Genomic DNA, 17,121 nt, shown 5'->3' with positions numbered 1-17,121 from the left:
AACAAACAGCAGCTGATCGCATGAAAAACAAAAACTATTTTAGGTTAGTACATTGTTTACACTCTGAAAAAAGACTTTCGGGCAGCATGATTTTTTGAGTACTAGAAGTGTTTCTCTGCTTTTAGTGGAATTTTGGTGCGGTCATGTCCATATTCACAAGTTTCTATAAAAACTGTGCTAGAAGATCTGTGTTTAGTCAACTTTTTCCGTCTATAATGTCCAAACCCGCGAGAGACCTAAGTTCACAAGTGAAAGAAATTGAACAAGAACTGAAGAAGAACCCGTACTTTGATAAGTATGCGCACAAAATTTCTGCCATTCAACAGACTAATCCTGAAGAACTTGTATCCAGGTTTGAGGCAGGCAAACCCAGCTCAAAACCTAAGGAAGATAAGTCAAAAGAACTAAAAGTTGGAAAGGCGAAAGCCCCGCTGAAAAGTGAAGCACTCTCTCAGACGAGTAATCGGCAGCTCAGCAAAATCATGAAGACTGAGCTCCTTGTGGACAAAAGTGCTGACGAAGTGAAGAAAATTTGGGAGGAATATTTCAAAGGCAAAGACGCTCTTGCCGCCGCTGTACCTGCGCACCTTTACTCCATTATTGAGGAAAGAAGCGCCAAACATCCAGTCTTCTTATTTCCACTTCCACGCGATCAAGGTTACGAATTCTTCCTCCTTCAGTTTGACTCGGGGCAGATTCACTTTACACCCCTGATCAGTTACCAAACACATGGAGCTGATGCCCCGGAATGCCTCTTAATGACCTACTACACTGAACTGAAGGCAGACAAGGGTATTGTCTTGCTGCATGGGGAGTATGACACCAACTTCCTAAACGCAATTGAAGCTCAGTGTCTTGCTAATCAAGTACAATTATACTATGGTGAAAACGATACCCATCGCACCAAATTACTAGAAAAATTCACGATGAAGCCTGATAGTTTTGATCACATGGATCTTGTTAAAGAAGTTGAGAGACTGTCATTTTAATTGTTGTTCAGCCATTTTTAATCAATATTCAAAGGGCTCTGTAAATATGTATGTAGATTTGTTTCATCAATAAATTATTCTTTACTCCAAGCTTTTACTTATTACTGGGCGATGAAGTATGATTGCCTCTTTCAAGTATTCCAGGGGTACGAAATTTTCCTAATCATGTGGTCATGACCAAATTTTGGAATTGCCCTAAAAATTGTCGAGGCTGAGAATTTTTTTTTTTTTTTTATTTTGATTTTTCAGATTTTAGATTTTCAACTCTTGAGAAATAATGCGACTATGGTACTTATTCTGATATTAACTAAAAATTCAAGAAAATTTTGATCAGCGCATTGTGTTGACCTTTTTGCGAAAATCCAGCGCATTACAGAAAATTGTGGAGGCCTAGGACAATTTGTACCCCTGAAGTATTCAGTTATGGAATGTACCTGTGGACGCCAAGACAAGTTAATTTTAAAGAGAGGCAACATGTTATTTTTGAAAATCTAAAAAAGGGATGAAGCCATTTTTTTTACTCTTAAATTTCCTAGGGATCTAAAAAACAAGCTATAATGTTTCCTGAAACGAATATTCTGATAAATTACTTTAAATTGAATGAAATGCCCTAAAATTTTGAGTCCTGAATATTCAAAATTTCAGCATTAACATTTTAAGGTCATTAAGGATTGTACGTACTCACATATTTTTCCTTACAAAATTAATTAATCGAGGAGATTCTGTCACAGGGAGATCAATAATTGTCAAAGCTTAGGAGTAATACAGGGTGATCCAAAAGTCCCACAGCACTTCTATTGCCCTCATGGTTCTTGTCCCTTTCCAGGGTGATCCCCTTAAAATTAGGGGGTCCCTAAGTCGTATCCTTTGACCTATGAGCACTTGAAAATTCCAAGCCTCTATCCTCAATTTGCTCAAAGGTTACATGTCAACAGTGTACCTAAGTTCGCAATCACATATCTCGTTTGCAGTGTCTGAATGTCTCTGCCTCTAGGGATGTTATTTCTTTAAAGAACACATTGACATGATTCCTTGTTTTTGCAAAATTTTCTTCGCACAGAGAAGAAAAATCATGGCAATTTTAAAGAATGGCCATTGAGTAGTTTTCTGTTAAAAAAATAAGGTATCAAAGGAAGTCTGCGACGTCGCAGACCGAGTTATGTGACTGCCGACTTACACCGTCAAGATGTGATGTCTGATGCTAGTGGTGCAGGACATTTGAATAACCCTGTATAATCCATTACTACGTACAAGTTCCAGTTGCTTGTAAATGTGGTGGGTGGAGAGACCACACCCCTGGAGCGAATAAGGGTCAGAATGAGAACCAGAATATGGGGATGAGACGGATTTCTATATTTATTTCACAAGTTTTGATTTTTTTTCCTTTTTCTCTTCTATATGAGTATCTACACAAAGGAAAACAGAAAAGGTTTATCTATGATCCAGAACTTTCTTTGACACAAGTAAAAAAATAAAACACTGCGGCAACCATTGCCTTCAGTCCCCTGAGAGCAATGGCAAATATAGACACAAAAACAATTAACCGAGGCACTGTTCACTTTCGCAACATGAGATAATCTTCCTGGTTTTTGTTAATGTTGATTGTAATCTGAAAATTATAAAAATCGAATTACAATAAATACTTATGTTCAAATTAACCGAACAATTTACTTAACCATCCTCACTACACCTAGTTTCTTCAAAACCAAATGCATCATTCTTTTTTATAAAACTAACAAGCATTTAAAAAAATAGATAAACCAATAAAATATCATCACTTCAACAAAAATTGCACTGTTATCAACTATCCTTTCTCATGACCAGCATATCTTGATTCAGGACTGGGCACTAATTCAATGATTCTTAGAGAGAATTATTAAGTAATTACTTGTCTCAAATGTTCATATTTTACATTAAAAACAAAAATTTAATTAGCTTGAAAGGAGGTACAAGTAACATTTTGACTGGTTGATAATTATAACTAATAGAACCACCACTTCTACAATGATATCATTGGCTAAAATGAAATAAAACATGACGTCTACCGTTTAATTTTAAATATTAAGTGAATGGGAACCGTCCAAATTAAGTTAAACGTCCTTGATTTTGTTTTGAGTAGGGTTTTTCTAACTAAGTTGATTGGCTGAATACGGAATATTTTAACTTAAAAAAACATGAATGTGAAAATTTGTAGTTACAATTTAAAAACTCAACCTCGCTAGGTTTTCTTCTTTTTTTTTAAAACAAAAGCGAGAAAATACATAATTCAACCGAAAAGCAACTACAGCAATGAGAAGATAACCAACAAGGCTTCTAATGTCATTTTCAGCAAATAATTTTGGTATGCTTTATTCATAGGAGGGGGGGGGGGGGGGTACGGAACAGAACAGATTTGCAAAACTTCGTGGCAGTGAGTGTGCTTTTACTCATTTTTTTCTTCCTGAGGGCTACAATTGAGTCAAGAGTGTGATGCAACAGGCTTGAAATGATGGACCAACAGAAAATGTGCGAATTTAAGTAAGCATTCTGGTAGGTGTTAACTCTTCAAAATTTTAATTTTCGTTCTCACTGATTCAATTATGTACAACAATAATGTTCTACAATAATCGTGTTCTACATGAAATTTTGATGAGAAAACATAGATCAAAATCCTTAATTTTGCATCTTGTCTAGAGTTCCATTGTGGGACAATTTTTTTTATAACTGAACTTTTACACCACAAACAGGTGATTTTCATTAACTTTCTTGAGATGTTAGTACTTGTGACCTCCCTGCGTCTCTTTATTACAACATGCTCATCCGATTAATACCAATAAGGAATAAAAAACCTATTTTATTAATGTGCAAAAAATTATCTTGGGAGAGTAATTGAATTTTACTGTGTAATGCAATCATAATGCCATCAAGACTGTCACTTAATGCGTTGTGCATAATCATACTGGACCCCTCCCCCCTTTTATGAGGAAATAATTCAATTAATTACAATGGCATGAATGGTTTATGCAAGGACAATAAGCATAATTTACATTTTTTCTAAATATTCCTTCTTGCATAATTTGGCACTTGAATGTTGAAGCTGTAGGACTAGATAAATAACAAATTCGAGGGAATTTTTGAATTCCGGGTAGATCAAAATACAAAGGACTTTACGATTTCCTTAAAATGTGCAATCTTGCTAAGCACCCTTTAGGAAGAGAACAAATTTTTGACTCCAGCCTAGTATTTTAAAGGCTTCTGCGCTAGTTCATACAAAGATCAAAACGAGAACGCTTCATTTCCTTCTTCGCAGAAACTCTCATTAAAAAATGGAACACTAAAGAAAGATGACAATCTAACGCCACAAAATGTGTACTTTCATCGATACTTAAGATAGAACGCGAAGAACCCATTAAAGATTTCAACTTTAAAGGAGAAATTGAAATTTACCATTTTTGTAAATTTAAGCATTCTGCTCACTAAAAAAATATGGTCGAAATCGCTATTTGAATCTCACACGTCACATTGCAGCAAAATTATCGAAAATAGACATGTCAAGCTGTTATCACATTAGAAATCCGACTGTACAATTAATGACATTCACGAACTAAGTGGACAGTCGACAGTAGTGTTTTGCTGTCTGGAGTCTCTGCACATGCGCACACCATTCGACTGTATGTTCGGGACTGCTGATGTGATAGCAGCTTTTGCCGTTCTCAGAACTAGAGTGTCTACAAACTTGGTAGGACCAAATTCTCTGACTTTTCTGGGAATGATCAAAATTTCCAGACTTTTCACATTAACAATCTGCACAAGTTGAGCTAAAAATGAACAATATTTTTGACATTATTTTCACTGCAGATGACAGAGACTCGCGAACCTATTTTCCTTCAAGCTTACTTAAATCATTCAGGTAACTAAAAGTGCAATCCTTTGTTGAAACTAAATCCTCTCAGTTTGATTTTGTGGACAGCGCTGATTTTTACATACAAAAGATCTGGTTTAAAAAGCCTGAAACCCATTGAAGGCACTCTGAGAATATTTCCGGTCTTTTCCTGATTACCCTGACCTGATGGAATTCCCTGTTTTCCAAATCTGTGGACACCCTGAAAAGAGTACAATCACCTCCTTACTTACGATTTAAAATAGATAGTATTTCAACTTCACAGAAAAAATGCCACAGGCAGCAAGAGTTGTTTTCAAACAGCTGCATCATGAATAAAAACAAGAGCTTCTGAGATTAATGAACTGAGAAAATATTTTTCCTCAAAATTTAGTTAGAAATTTTCACAATTCCAGTAATTTTTTTCTCTGCATCACACAATTAACATCCTATTATCTTAAAAATGTTTAACATTACTGACAACTTGGGACATTCGTGAATTTCAAATCGCTCATCTATACTACGGACAAAATGTAAAACTAAAAGATAACAATTAACTTACGAGGTAAAATACAATGATGCTGAGTTAAAAAGTACAAATAACACTAATAAAATTCAAGAGCATTTGTTCATCAACTTTAAGCTTGCTAACAATCCACAGTTCAAATCCGTTTAAAAAAGTAGAGTAGGAATGCTATGACAAATGTTGGAAATTTTGGTTGAATTACGAGAAATTTTGACCTGACTAAAATAAGTTTGATGATTTTTTCTTCCTTGGAGTTTGGTTTTCTTCCTTTTTTCATGGGTTTCATAGATATAATGGAATAGGGCAGTTATAGTCTTTTTTCACTGCAAACTGGCAATAAGATTAATGAGAAAAAAACCTTGGACAAAAAGTTTTTCTTTAAAATTACAATGATTTGCTACCTAATCAATTGTGCACAGGCAGTTTAAATTTTTCAATTAATAACAACAAATTTGATGCAAAAAGCTTCCAATACACTCAAGTTCTCTCAAGTTTTTAGCACACTATTGATGAACTGAGAAACTTTACAACAAACATGATAAAAACTAGAAAAACATACCACTAGGCTGAGTAAGAAATCCCATCTTGCTGCTATAAAATTTGTATAAAGAAATCCACCATCTTATCTTACTCGATAATATGGAATTACAAGAGTAACGCATAACGCTTGAGGCGCAAAGCCCTTAGGGGGATTGAACCACAAAGTGTTTTGAGGCGAGCCCCCTCGTAGAGCCTTAATACTTGCCCTGTCTAGTGGCCCATCATTACTCCCACTTTTTTTGTGGGGGGAAATACTTTCTTTTTGACCAAAGAATTGGTATTATTTCAGTTCAGTTTGGTGCAGAAAATCAACTTCCTAAAAAATATGCCTCAAACCGCCGGCTAAAGAGCATAAAGTTTTAAAGTGATAACACTTTCAAAGCAACAGCCACATCAAGTGGCAAAATAAGTCTCATGTAGAAAAAAACAGTTTTTATTTTCTAGAAACAAAAGCTGAATTTAAACTGCTTTAATGATGTAACCTGATTGATGAAATCCGGCAACGTTTGGTAAAGGTACGCAGTATGCTTTGAATTGGAGGCAGTATACCATTTTCCTTTTAAAAAGAACTGCAAAGCTAATAAAATGCACGGTTTTTCAAAATATAATACACCACAAACCTTAAGTGTAATCTTACATTCTTCGCTGCATCCCTACATGCACTTCTCTTTATGCAGTGTTTCCTTTCATGCCACGAAAATTTCATAGAATTCATCAAAAGGAAGCTCGAGACAAATTTATGATAATGTACTTGCATGACATTAAATATTTTTAGGACCCAGTAAATATGTTAAAATCAAACATTCATACTTAAAAGTGTAAGAAATTCTAAGCTTCAGAGGTTTCAAACAGTAATAAACTATGGCTTTTTCAGAAAATCAAGGAAAATATTTGATCGATAAGTTTTTTCGTCAAAAATTTGAAGAAAATTGTGTTATACAAATGAATAAATTAAGTAATTAAAAACTGTGACAAAAAAGTCACACTGCATGAGGCACCGTTTTACGTTTGTACTTCACACGTTAACACCGGAATCATGCAAACTTAAATACAAAAGATATAAAAAAAATATCTACAATTTTGACAGAAAACACAATCCGTCAATCTAAATGGTTCAACTATCGAAGGAACACAACTAAGAATCAGATCTAATGTTTGATGAAGTTTTGGGCTAAAGTCTTTGAGCTTAGGAACACAGGTCTATGAAACGCCAAAGAATTCAATGTATTTGAGAGTTCAGTCTTCGATGTCGAGGATGGATGAGACAAAGTCTGCAATATAGCTTTGATCGCAATCCCGATGCGTCTGTAAGAACGGGTGAGCTAAGAGTGTTGTGTAGTTGGGCCTGAGAGCAAAGTCTTTTTGTAAACTGAAAAATAGAGGAAAAAAAAATTATTCCGTGGAATTTATGAAAAATTATTTTAGTGATGGAGCAAAGAAGTCTGCCAAGAGAAAAATTGATTAGAATATTTTTACCGAGTTTCTAAAACGAAAAATACAGCTGTGCTCTGCAGATGAGTAGTGATGAGTCCTAAAAAGACCCAAACCGATTTGTATCTCTCGCGTCCATATTCTCATGCATCTGCCTGAACTGAACATTCTGCTCCCCAGTATTGCATTCATAAACTCATTAGGGTTCATTTTGTGACTCTAATAGGTATGTTCTTTGTAGACAACGGTCCTTTTGTTGCTGAATGTTTGATGATCGTTCTTGAACTCACATTGGCTCGTTGGTGATTATTACCCGGTGACTGTCATGGCGGCTAAACAGCTCAGCGGGAATCCACCGTAGCACCCTTAGGGCCTGCGGAGCTGGATTGTTGAGTATACGTAACCTAAAACTGGGTGTGCTGCCGCCATGAGTCACGTGACAAGCAGTTGGAGCAGTTAACCAAATGGAAACCTCGTCAGTTTTTTCTCTGTTGTCCATAACGAACGTACCTCTTGTTAATATTTTATTTTTTTACTTTGATTTCCCCCAAAATATGGACCTAGCACTATTCTATCATCCTATTACTTATGGTATTCTGACAACATTCTTAGTGTTTTTTTTTTTTGTTGAGTTTCTGTTAAAAAAACATAATTTGAAATTGTTTTCACGCAATATCTCTTGATGGAACCTTATCTCTTCAAACCCGTTCTAGATAGCAAATAAAGGTGACTTAACAATTTTTTCTTGGCGCTTTTGTCTTCTTTCCTGACTTTTAAAATTCCCTGACATTCCCAGTATTCTCTTACTATTGCAACTCTGTATGTGGAGTCTCTACTAATCACCGATTTAATGGGCTCAAACTGATCATAAACTTCCACTAACGGACATAGTCTTACCACTTAAGGATGACATCTTCAAATTGCGTTGAGAATTTTCCAGGCGGGAGTGCTGGAGGGTCATCTTTGACTACTTGTTTCAACTGCTCAAATGGAGTGCCCCAACTGTCGTACGGAAATCTGCCCGTGGCTAATTCTATTAGAGAAATCCCTAAACTCCAAACATCACTTCGAATGTCGTAGTTGGCAGGGTTTCCGGTGGGATCAATACGTTCTGGCTGAAAAACGAATGAGCAAATGAGTGAACGAACCAAATAATTACGACACTCCTACAATTTAATTGCTGATCGATAATCCAGGATATCAAATTTATATGATTATTTTAAAGAATCCGAGAATTTTTCGCAGAATGAACTATAGAGCAGTTAAAATGTTTTTATTAGTGTAGGCATCACGATGGCGATTTTGTGCTCATTTAGGAGGGTTTCTTGCTGTTACAAAACCTATTTCATTTTATTTTCAAAGTAAATTTTGCACTGGAGCATTCTTAAACTCTCTTCAAATTATGTAGAAACACTTTTGAAGTCAGAACAAGTTTAATACGTAAAAAGTAATAATGTATAGGACTCACTTGCACTATTTACTTCATTGAAATTGAACGTATTTCGGGGGCTCTGCCTTCATCCTCAGCAGTAACTCGCAGCTGACCCAATAACCCATCGCGGATTATCCCTGAGGATGAGGGTAGCGCCCTTGAAACTTGTTCAATTTTAATAAAATAAATAAAGCAAAAGAGTCTTATACATTATTATTCTCTTCAAATTACATACTTTAAACTTTTTAAGCCCTGTCCTTGAGAAAATTTTAGGTAAATTGCACAAAAATTACTTTACAAATTAGCTTTTAGCTCATCTTTAGTTTGTAAAACTCAATAGAAACTTTGCGTAAGATGAACGAAAAGGTCATCTTATAGAAAACAAAATAGAATGTCGGAGAACATAGGAGGTGAGAAGCCAGGGCACTTAGTTAATGAGTAAGACTGACTTAAATGAGATTCGAGACAATTTTTCCCAAAGCTTCTCTCTCATCTCTTGTATCTGCAATATCCCTTGTAGTGCAATACCATATGATTTGCAAATATTTGTGAGTACGGATGGTGAGAAAGGAAAACAAAATTGTTCACTTACAGCCATATAGGGTTTGCAGCCAGCATCAATAGTTTTGGCAACCGAATCAACAAGGTAACCTGAGATCCCAAAATCACACATTTTGACAGCTCCGTTGCGACTGATTAAAATATTGGACGGCTTTACATCTCGATGAATGACACGCAGCTTAGCATATAAGTAATCTAATGCACTCACAACCTGAAAAACAGTACAAAATTATTGATAAACAAGCCCTTGAAATAGAGAGGGAAAAGTAGTCAAAAAGAATTCCAATCTAATCAGTATCTCCTGACTGTCAGGTGAGATGAGTAGGCGAACGATACATCTGTTTAAGAGTTCCCCCCCCCCCTTTTTTTTTTAAATTTATAAGCAAACTAATAGTAAAGTGATACTTTTTAAAAATGAACTTTTCGGTCCAGGTGGCTTCTAAAATTTAAGGTGGAGGGCAGAACACTGGTGGTAGGCACTGAAAAAACAGTCACCACAGTTGGTTGTGCTGTAAAGCTACTTGAAAAAAATTCGCTGAAAGTATCTCTTATCATAATTGCCAAAAACCAAAAATATCCAGGCGGGAAGCCAGGGAATCAATTTTACACAAAGCATCGTTTAGCAGCTTATATTTATTACTGATCTGTCAGTTTTGACATTGTAGAAATCCTCAATTGAGTTTATTTGTATTATGTAAATAAAACAAGAGATGGATTGCATTTTACAAAAAGGAACCACAAGAATTTCAATAATACAACCTGATCAAACCTTGTACTTCTGTACAATTTTAAGATAAAAACTAACTAGTTTATTTTACAATTGCAATTTATATGTTTTGTTAAACTCTTATCCTAGACCATTGTTGCTAAGATTGTGCAACTTTTTAACCTTGCAACTATAGACTGATCATTTAATTAAATTTCATCCTTATTCCCAATAAACTATAAATTCAAGACAAAAATTACCTTTGAAAATTTAACTTCTTGCATAATGTCAGTGATTTTATTACAAAGATTGTAAGTTGCACAATCTTAGCAGCATTGGAATGCTCTTGGTTTCTCTTTGCAAAATGCAATACAAATATTATACCATGTCATTGTATACTGAGGCAAACTTTTGATAAGTCGAAGCGAATTCGTATATTGTCTGAAGTAGCTTCACTTCTTGCACTATAAAACTGATTGAAATGAGCTAAAACATAATTGTTGAACTGATTGCCTCCCTTTTGTCAACAATCACCTGCATGGAAAAACATATTTTGAAACTTTAGAAGAAGATCGAGTGAACTTACAGCTACTGTGATGGCTCCAAGAATGTTCTCTGGAATCGACCTATTATTTTTATAGACTTTTGGGTAGAACTTATCTAAACTGGTGTCCATCACTTCCATACAAATCCAGACATCCCCTTCCCTGAATAAAGCACCATAGAATTGGACAGTGTAAGGACAGTCAGATGATCTCATCGATACATCCAGGTCTGTCAGAAGCCGCTTCTGTTCCAAAGTGTTTACTGTGACGGCAATTCTCTGGAAAAAAATTAGTCAGCATATTAAGAGTCATTGTATTTTGACCGCTCTGCCTAGAACGGTTGGCAAATTTCTGTTACAGTCAATCGCTATTTTAATATTGCCAAATAGAGGAAAATGGAAAATTGGCACTCAGCAACCTTGTAACGGAAACCGGGCAGAAACCAGGCACAAACTAGAGGAATGTACCATGAAATTGTTGCATGCATGCGCCAAAAGTAGAAAATTGAATTTACTTGAGCAATTGGAAATCGACGAGTTGAAGGAGGACAAAGACTTGTTAAACAGTCAGCTGGAAAACTAGGTGGCCCAACTGATTCTCCCCTCTGGCCTGCTTTAATCTGGTTGTGGGCACAGGCACATATCTATGATCTCACAGTAACAAAAGTGGCATACGAAATAAGTTGGTGATTTCGTTCTTCCTTTTTTTACAATTGGCTTATAAATTTAAAATTCGTTAAAAGCACCTTAAGATGAGCCGCTAATGGCTTAAAATAGCTATTATATTGAGAAATTTTTATCCAATATGGGACTTAAAAAAAAGTGAGTTAATCAGAAAATTCAAGATTAGCTGAATACATTAATTGATACTGGTACAAATTTTTTTTAGGACGGCTCATTTGAGAGGCATTGTGGCATATCTTAAAGCCAGACAAAATCTAATTCGTTGGTCCACTATGATAATGGTGAAAAAAGGAAAAATGATGGCCTGTAGGTACCATTTGTTTCTACTACCTACTCTAAATTCATGTTTGCTACGAAAAAAAGGCACATCATTTTTTGATTATTTATCATCATTTGTTTTTGGCAATTTCTTTTCCGGCTTTGCACCTGGCAAACTTTTACTACTTGCATACGTAAATAGAAAGGATTGACTGTATGCTCACTGAATTTTTCTGCGAGACATTAAGCTTCATTTAAAATGTTTTAAAATTTAAAATCTTAAAAGTTAACTGTGCATAATTTTCAGGTCACAAGATGAAATAACTACAAGATACCACTATTCATGTCATAGATTTCGCATTGTTTGGCTGACTAGGCAACTTACTTTCACAGCCATTATAGTCCCAGTTGAAACATGACGCATTTTTTCAACAACACCGTATGCCCCACGTCCTAGGTCACATATTTTTTCCAGATCATCAGCTTCAACAACAAATGTCTGATCACCGATGGTGATCGTTGTTCTCCTGTCTAGGTTTGGAGGAAGATTCCTGCGAAAGAAACAAAAGGGTTTTAAAAAACTTTTGATAGAGCAAGAAAATTAGGTTTTCAAAATACTTTGCCGCAAAAATGAGCATCCTGATCATTGGCAGATCCAATAAATTGGAAACATTGTTCTTCTCAATTTAATACTAAGTATGGAAATGTATCGATTCCTGGAGGGGCCAAATGCTCGGACGAAAATTGATTATTTAACATAGGTTTAAATGGAGGGAATCTGGCGTTGCCAAATTGCTGGATCCGCCTCTGATCCCGATTAATTAGATCCTCATTCAGTTCTGCAAAATCGGTTACTCCTAAGATGGAATGGATCTTTATTTTAATACTGTATTGGAAATATGTTTTTTTTTCCCCTTTCAACTTTCTTTGTCTTCTTACACTTGCTACTTCGGAAAGGGGCGAACCAAGGAAAGTGGCCATACTGGATGAAGGAGATTGTTTTCTGAGAGATTACTTAGCAAGTAAGATTATCCCAGCAAAAATGAAGTAAATGCTCCTACACTTTTTGAAAGGTTGTCCTCCTTCAAACTGAAGAAAGTTATGAAAATCATTCTCAAAAGATGTTTCATAGACAGTTGAGTTCTGTTTACCTTGCATTAATACTTTATGGATCCAGGAAAAATTAAAAACAAACAGGATGGAAATAGGGGTAGGCTACAGATTTGACCACAGAGTCGTTTTTCACCCAAATTAAATTTTTGTCATTAATAAGCATTTCAAATTCTTTCCCAGTCCTGGAAAATTAAACACTACAGACTAATTAACATTTACAGAATTTTTGAAAAATTGCAAACATTGGGTGATGGCGAATGTCACTAGGTGCATACGTTTTTAAAGCTGCCCTTTCATTGTTGCGTTTCCTCCTTTTATTGCCATTACCTCGATTTACTGGGCTCATACTGTATTAATTATTTTTAAAAATAATTAATCTTTTTGGAACTTACATAACAGGAGCTTCATCTGGTACCATTACTTTTAAATTGGGTCTTCTCATCCTTCTTGGGCCTATAAAATAAAACACATGCATTAATGACTGAAATAACTTGCAGTCTTCATTGCGGATGAGTTGTAAATGGATTGCAAAAAGGAACCAAGAGCGTTCAAATGTTCCTCACATTGTGCAACGTTCTTTACATTGCAAATATAACTGATCATCTAAACAAGTCTTATATTTACTCCCAATTAGATATAAATTCAAGACGAAAATTACCTTTGAAACTTTAATTTTTTACATGATTGCAATACTTTTATTTCAAAGAATGTAACTTGCATAATCCTAGCAGCACTGGAATGCTCTTGGTTCCTTCTTGCAAAATGCAATCCAAATCATTCTGACAGAAAAAATCTGGAATGAATTTACCATAAGAATGGATCACTAAACAGGAAATGAAAGTACATGTTTCCTCATTGCAGTTTATCTAGTGCTAGGTGGACACCAAAAATTTTTCTAATTTGATTTAAGAGTAAAAAATAACAAATTTCATCTACATTAATTAATAACTGGGAGGAAATATGAAAAAATCAAGCATAGCCTCATAGAAGCCATTAAAGTTATAAAGGGTTTGCCGGGCTTTGAACCAGAGATCTCCCAGTCCAAGCACATACCTTTAGCTTCTACACTGTTTCAGTGCTATACAATACGGTACGAGGATGTTAATTTGACATTTTAGCAAGCAAAACTTTTCAAATATTTTGGATTTTTTGGGGGCTCTTCCGAAGCCCATTTGGAAAAACAACAAAATACCTAGGGTCAGATAGTTCAGGGGGTAGAAACTTCAGGGTGCACTCCTATCAAAATCTAGGCAAGACACCTGGTGACCTCCCCTTGTAAGTATACTGCATAGTTTACCTGACATGATGCGACTTCAATTGATAGAACAGAAAAACAACGAAGGATTGAAATACACTGCTGATTCTTGGATGCTTAGCTTTCTAGCACCTCACATTAATCTTTGCATTGCCTTTGAATTTCAGCGAAGTTCCTCCTTCAGAGAAAACCACTCAACCATGCCTGTTGGAATGCAAAAAAAAAAATTGAAAATAAAGTAAGTCTGAGGAGAAAAGTAAATATAATAAACTGTACAGTAGTGTGTCAAGACAATGGACGTTACAGTCCGCCTTGCATACTTGGAATATTTACAAATTTGTGGGAATATGGAGGCTACATTGAAACCACCTACATCTAGGTGTGAAAGGTTGAAAATTATCATTACCTTCCTCTTTCGCGTAATGGAAATCTGCATGGTAATATTTTAAAACATTACGAACGATTAAACTGTTTTTCTAGTAACTGTTACAGTCCATGCGCTCCTTGGAGAGATGTTTGTGTTAAGCTTGCGCACTAGTAAGAACGCATCATTAACCTGACTTTATCATCCAGTTCCCAATTAATTTTTCTTTTCTTTATTTCCTAGTTCTATGTTATTAACAGGCAAATAAACTTCGGAGAATAATTGGCCTTCCTTTACAGGTGCCTCATGGCAAATGGATCTAAAGATATTACTTCATAGTACAAAATCAGATAATAAAATCACCAACAAGTTCCATTTGATAAAGTTAAGGTGCACTTGCAAAAAAATGATGAGAGTTGAATATATCACACTATACGGAAAGGATCTGACCGACACTTGATTCATCTTGAGAAAAAGTAAGTGAATCCTCCCTTTTCCTCGATGGCAGACTCTATCGAACTCCATAAGGTTCAATCTGTTTTTAAATAAATAAAACTGGGCTTTGTTTAGGGTTTCAGCCAGCCATCTTGAGACTTGAGAAAATTTTGATTTTGCTATATTCGACACAGCTCGCTTTTCAATTCATGGGAAAGGCGAGTTCGATTTTGTCTGCCCAGCTCACAGACTAAGTCATGCAAGCGCCCACTTCCAAACCTACTGAGTAGAGACGAAGTGAAAGAATTTCAAATTATCAATTTATCCGCCAAGATATTAACTAATGATATGAGTTCGATAAGATAGGTGATGCAATGTGCGCAAAGCATTATCACTCACAAGGCGATCGACACTTTATGTAGCAGGCTTAAGTGCATTAAGAGGAAATTGGCCAAGTGAGTAGGGAGAACCTGTTTGAAACAGGTGATTAATAAGTGGATATGAGCTGAGTAAGAGAAGAATGTTCATAAATATATGCTGGTTTCTGGCTAATTACCATGCAAGGGGTTCATCCTACACCAGAGTTTAGAGTTAACAAAATAGTAAATCGCTGAGGTCTAAACATTCGATGTGCGTACCAATATCTGCTGATAGAAAACAGAATCACAGATTTCAACACACCTGTAATTTGATATAAGGGGAAAAATCTGATTTCATGGCCACATTCTAATTTTATCCAAGAAGAGCACAGTTTTTAGAAAGATGCTTGAGAGAAATCATCACTTACACAGTTATTCACATGATCGAGCACAACAAACATGGACTTTCACGGCGGCTGAGCTTCCAGTACGAATAAGCAAATTATTTTTCCTTATCAAATAACGACACAAAGAGTAAATCTGCAAAATATAAAGGCGAGCGACCCAATGTCGGAAACTGAAAGTTCATTGAGAAGTTAGGTTAGGTTTGGTGGTGGAAGTTTACCTTCAAACAGTGTTGTCGAATATTGCATTAAATTATCACTCCCCGAGTATGTACCTGGGAAATTCTTGGAAAATTCTAAATCTCGAACAATAACCCAAGAGCAATAATTTGGTAACCTGCTCGTTGAAGTGATGAAGTGTCTTCCAGCTGGGTTTTCGATATTACCAGAGCGTAGGTAATACTGGAGGAAAAGAGTGGGCCCACTGGTTCAAAACAGGTTTTATGAATGAAAATCCATGGACAGCAGCGTTGTCAAATCGACTGGTTCCCAAAAGAGCTTGCGCAAGCTCACCCAGGATTCTGCGGTACCTCGCAGGCCCCCAGTTATAAAATATTTCCCAAAGTATGCGTCAATGTGTCAATGTAAGGCTTCCTCTCTGTAAGTACATTGATGGCTCCCCTAATGATTTAAACAATCGCTTGAGGTATTGCTGCATTATTAGATGCAAAAATTAGCGTGAGATATACGAGAGCGAAATATTTGAGAGATTTTCAGACGATTTGAAAAATGCTTCATTTGAAAGACTTTCAAAACATTTAAAAAAGTTCTAAACTATTTTCTAAATATTTAAAAAAAAATTGAAAATATTTACTTATTAAGAGTTCAAAAAAAAATTCTCGACACTCAAAGATTTTCAAAAATTTTTCAAGATTTAAGATTTTCAAAAAATGTAGAGGGTTTCAAGAAGGCATTTGAAGGAAATAACAACAAGTCGAAGTTTATTATAGTTTTCTTAATACTCGTATTTAGAATATTGGAAAATGTTATACCTAAAAAATTTGCGTTAGTTTAAAAAGTTAGAGTTGAACTCACAAGAATTTACGATGAAAGTAAGGTGCTTATTTATCACTATTACCTACGCATTAACATAAGGTCCTCAATATTTTGCAAAAAAACCATGGGGTGTGATGAACATCTTATGGTGCATGTAGCTTAATTTACTTAGCATTTTAGGGGGTAAGAAGTTGTTTAGCAGACCGATTCGTTGATTTGATTAACAGGTGCCTACTTGAGTGGAGAACAATAATTCTTCTACAAATTCTCTTACTTACTGTCACATTCTTCATTTCAATTCTGGCTCATTTGTTCACTATCAGAATACAATTTTTATGAGAGGGTAGTTATAGGTAGTAGAACCATAAATAGGAGTTGGAGTGAGGAACATCATATCAAATATTATCAAAATTTAACAAGCGTCGAACTAGACTATGTATGTGGCCCTTATGAAATGTCGCGATCAAGATACATTTTTTTTTCACAATACAACTTCGATTTAATTGTCAAATACAAGCTCAACTCCAATCGCTAGAAACCTACTGCTGTCGAAATCTCGTGAGTGGAATGCATTGATCTGAATATTATATGAAAAGGGATTAATATTTTCGGATTACCTATCTGTAAAAGCATCTTAAGCTTCTCTTATGCATATCTGCTCAGGA

At 35.5% G+C, this 17,121-nt stretch overlaps 2 protein-coding genes across 3 annotated transcripts; one reads left to right on the top strand and one right to left on the bottom strand.

Moving 5' to 3' along the window:
* The first annotated feature begins 27 nt into the window (after window positions 1–27).
* LOC109034671 (ATP synthase mitochondrial F1 complex assembly factor 1) lies at window positions 28–1,079 on the top strand. The gene has a single exon (XM_019047926.2). The coding sequence runs from the start codon at window positions 144–146 to the stop codon at window positions 987–989; it is 846 nt and encodes a 281-aa protein (XP_018903471.1). The 5' UTR covers window positions 28–143; the 3' UTR covers window positions 990–1,079.
* Window positions 1,080–2,321: 1,242 nt separating this feature from the next.
* Window positions 2,322–15,659, bottom strand: lic (dual specificity mitogen-activated protein kinase kinase lic). 2 transcript variants are annotated; one of them, XM_019047923.2, is made up of 8 exons: window positions 15,379–15,659; window positions 13,941–14,102; window positions 13,036–13,096; window positions 11,916–12,081; window positions 10,631–10,867; window positions 9,370–9,549; window positions 8,243–8,460; window positions 2,322–7,283 (listed from the first exon to the last, which is right to left on the bottom strand). In XM_019047923.2, the coding sequence occupies exons 2-8, from the start codon at window positions 13,945–13,947 to the stop codon at window positions 7,151–7,153; spliced, it is 1,002 nt and encodes a 333-aa protein (XP_018903468.1). In that variant the 5' UTR covers window positions 13,948–14,102; window positions 15,379–15,659; the 3' UTR covers window positions 2,322–7,150. The 2 variants fall into 2 exon arrangements, with proteins under 2 accessions (XP_018903468.1, XP_072160874.1); XM_072304773.1 differs by having other exon boundaries at window positions 15,485–15,659.
* Between the last annotated feature and the right edge of the window lie 1,462 nt (window positions 15,660–17,121).

This window comes from Bemisia tabaci, chromosome 9 (assembly GCF_918797505.1).
Source record: "Bemisia tabaci chromosome 9, PGI_BMITA_v3".
NCBI classification, from domain to species: Eukaryota; Metazoa; Arthropoda; class Insecta; order Hemiptera; family Aleyrodidae; genus Bemisia; species Bemisia tabaci.
Note: the sequence above shows the minus strand (reverse complement) of the source record. Positions and strands in the feature narration are given on the sequence as shown.

Bases quoted from the DNA above. Each gene is read 5' to 3' on its own strand.
- LOC109034671 (XM_019047926.2), top strand. From the start codon at position 144: ATGTCCATATTCACAAGTTTCTATAAAAACTGTGCTAGAAGATCTGTG.
- lic (XM_019047923.2), bottom strand. The intron at 12,082-13,035 runs GTAAGTTCCAAA...TTTCTTTCGCAG, and splicing joins CCAGATGAAGCTCCTGTTAT to GAATCTTCCTCCAAACCTAG. The intron at 7,284-8,242 runs GTAAGACTATGT...TCTATTTTTCAG, and splicing joins GAAGATGTCATCCTTAAGTG to TTTACAAAAAGACTTTGCTC.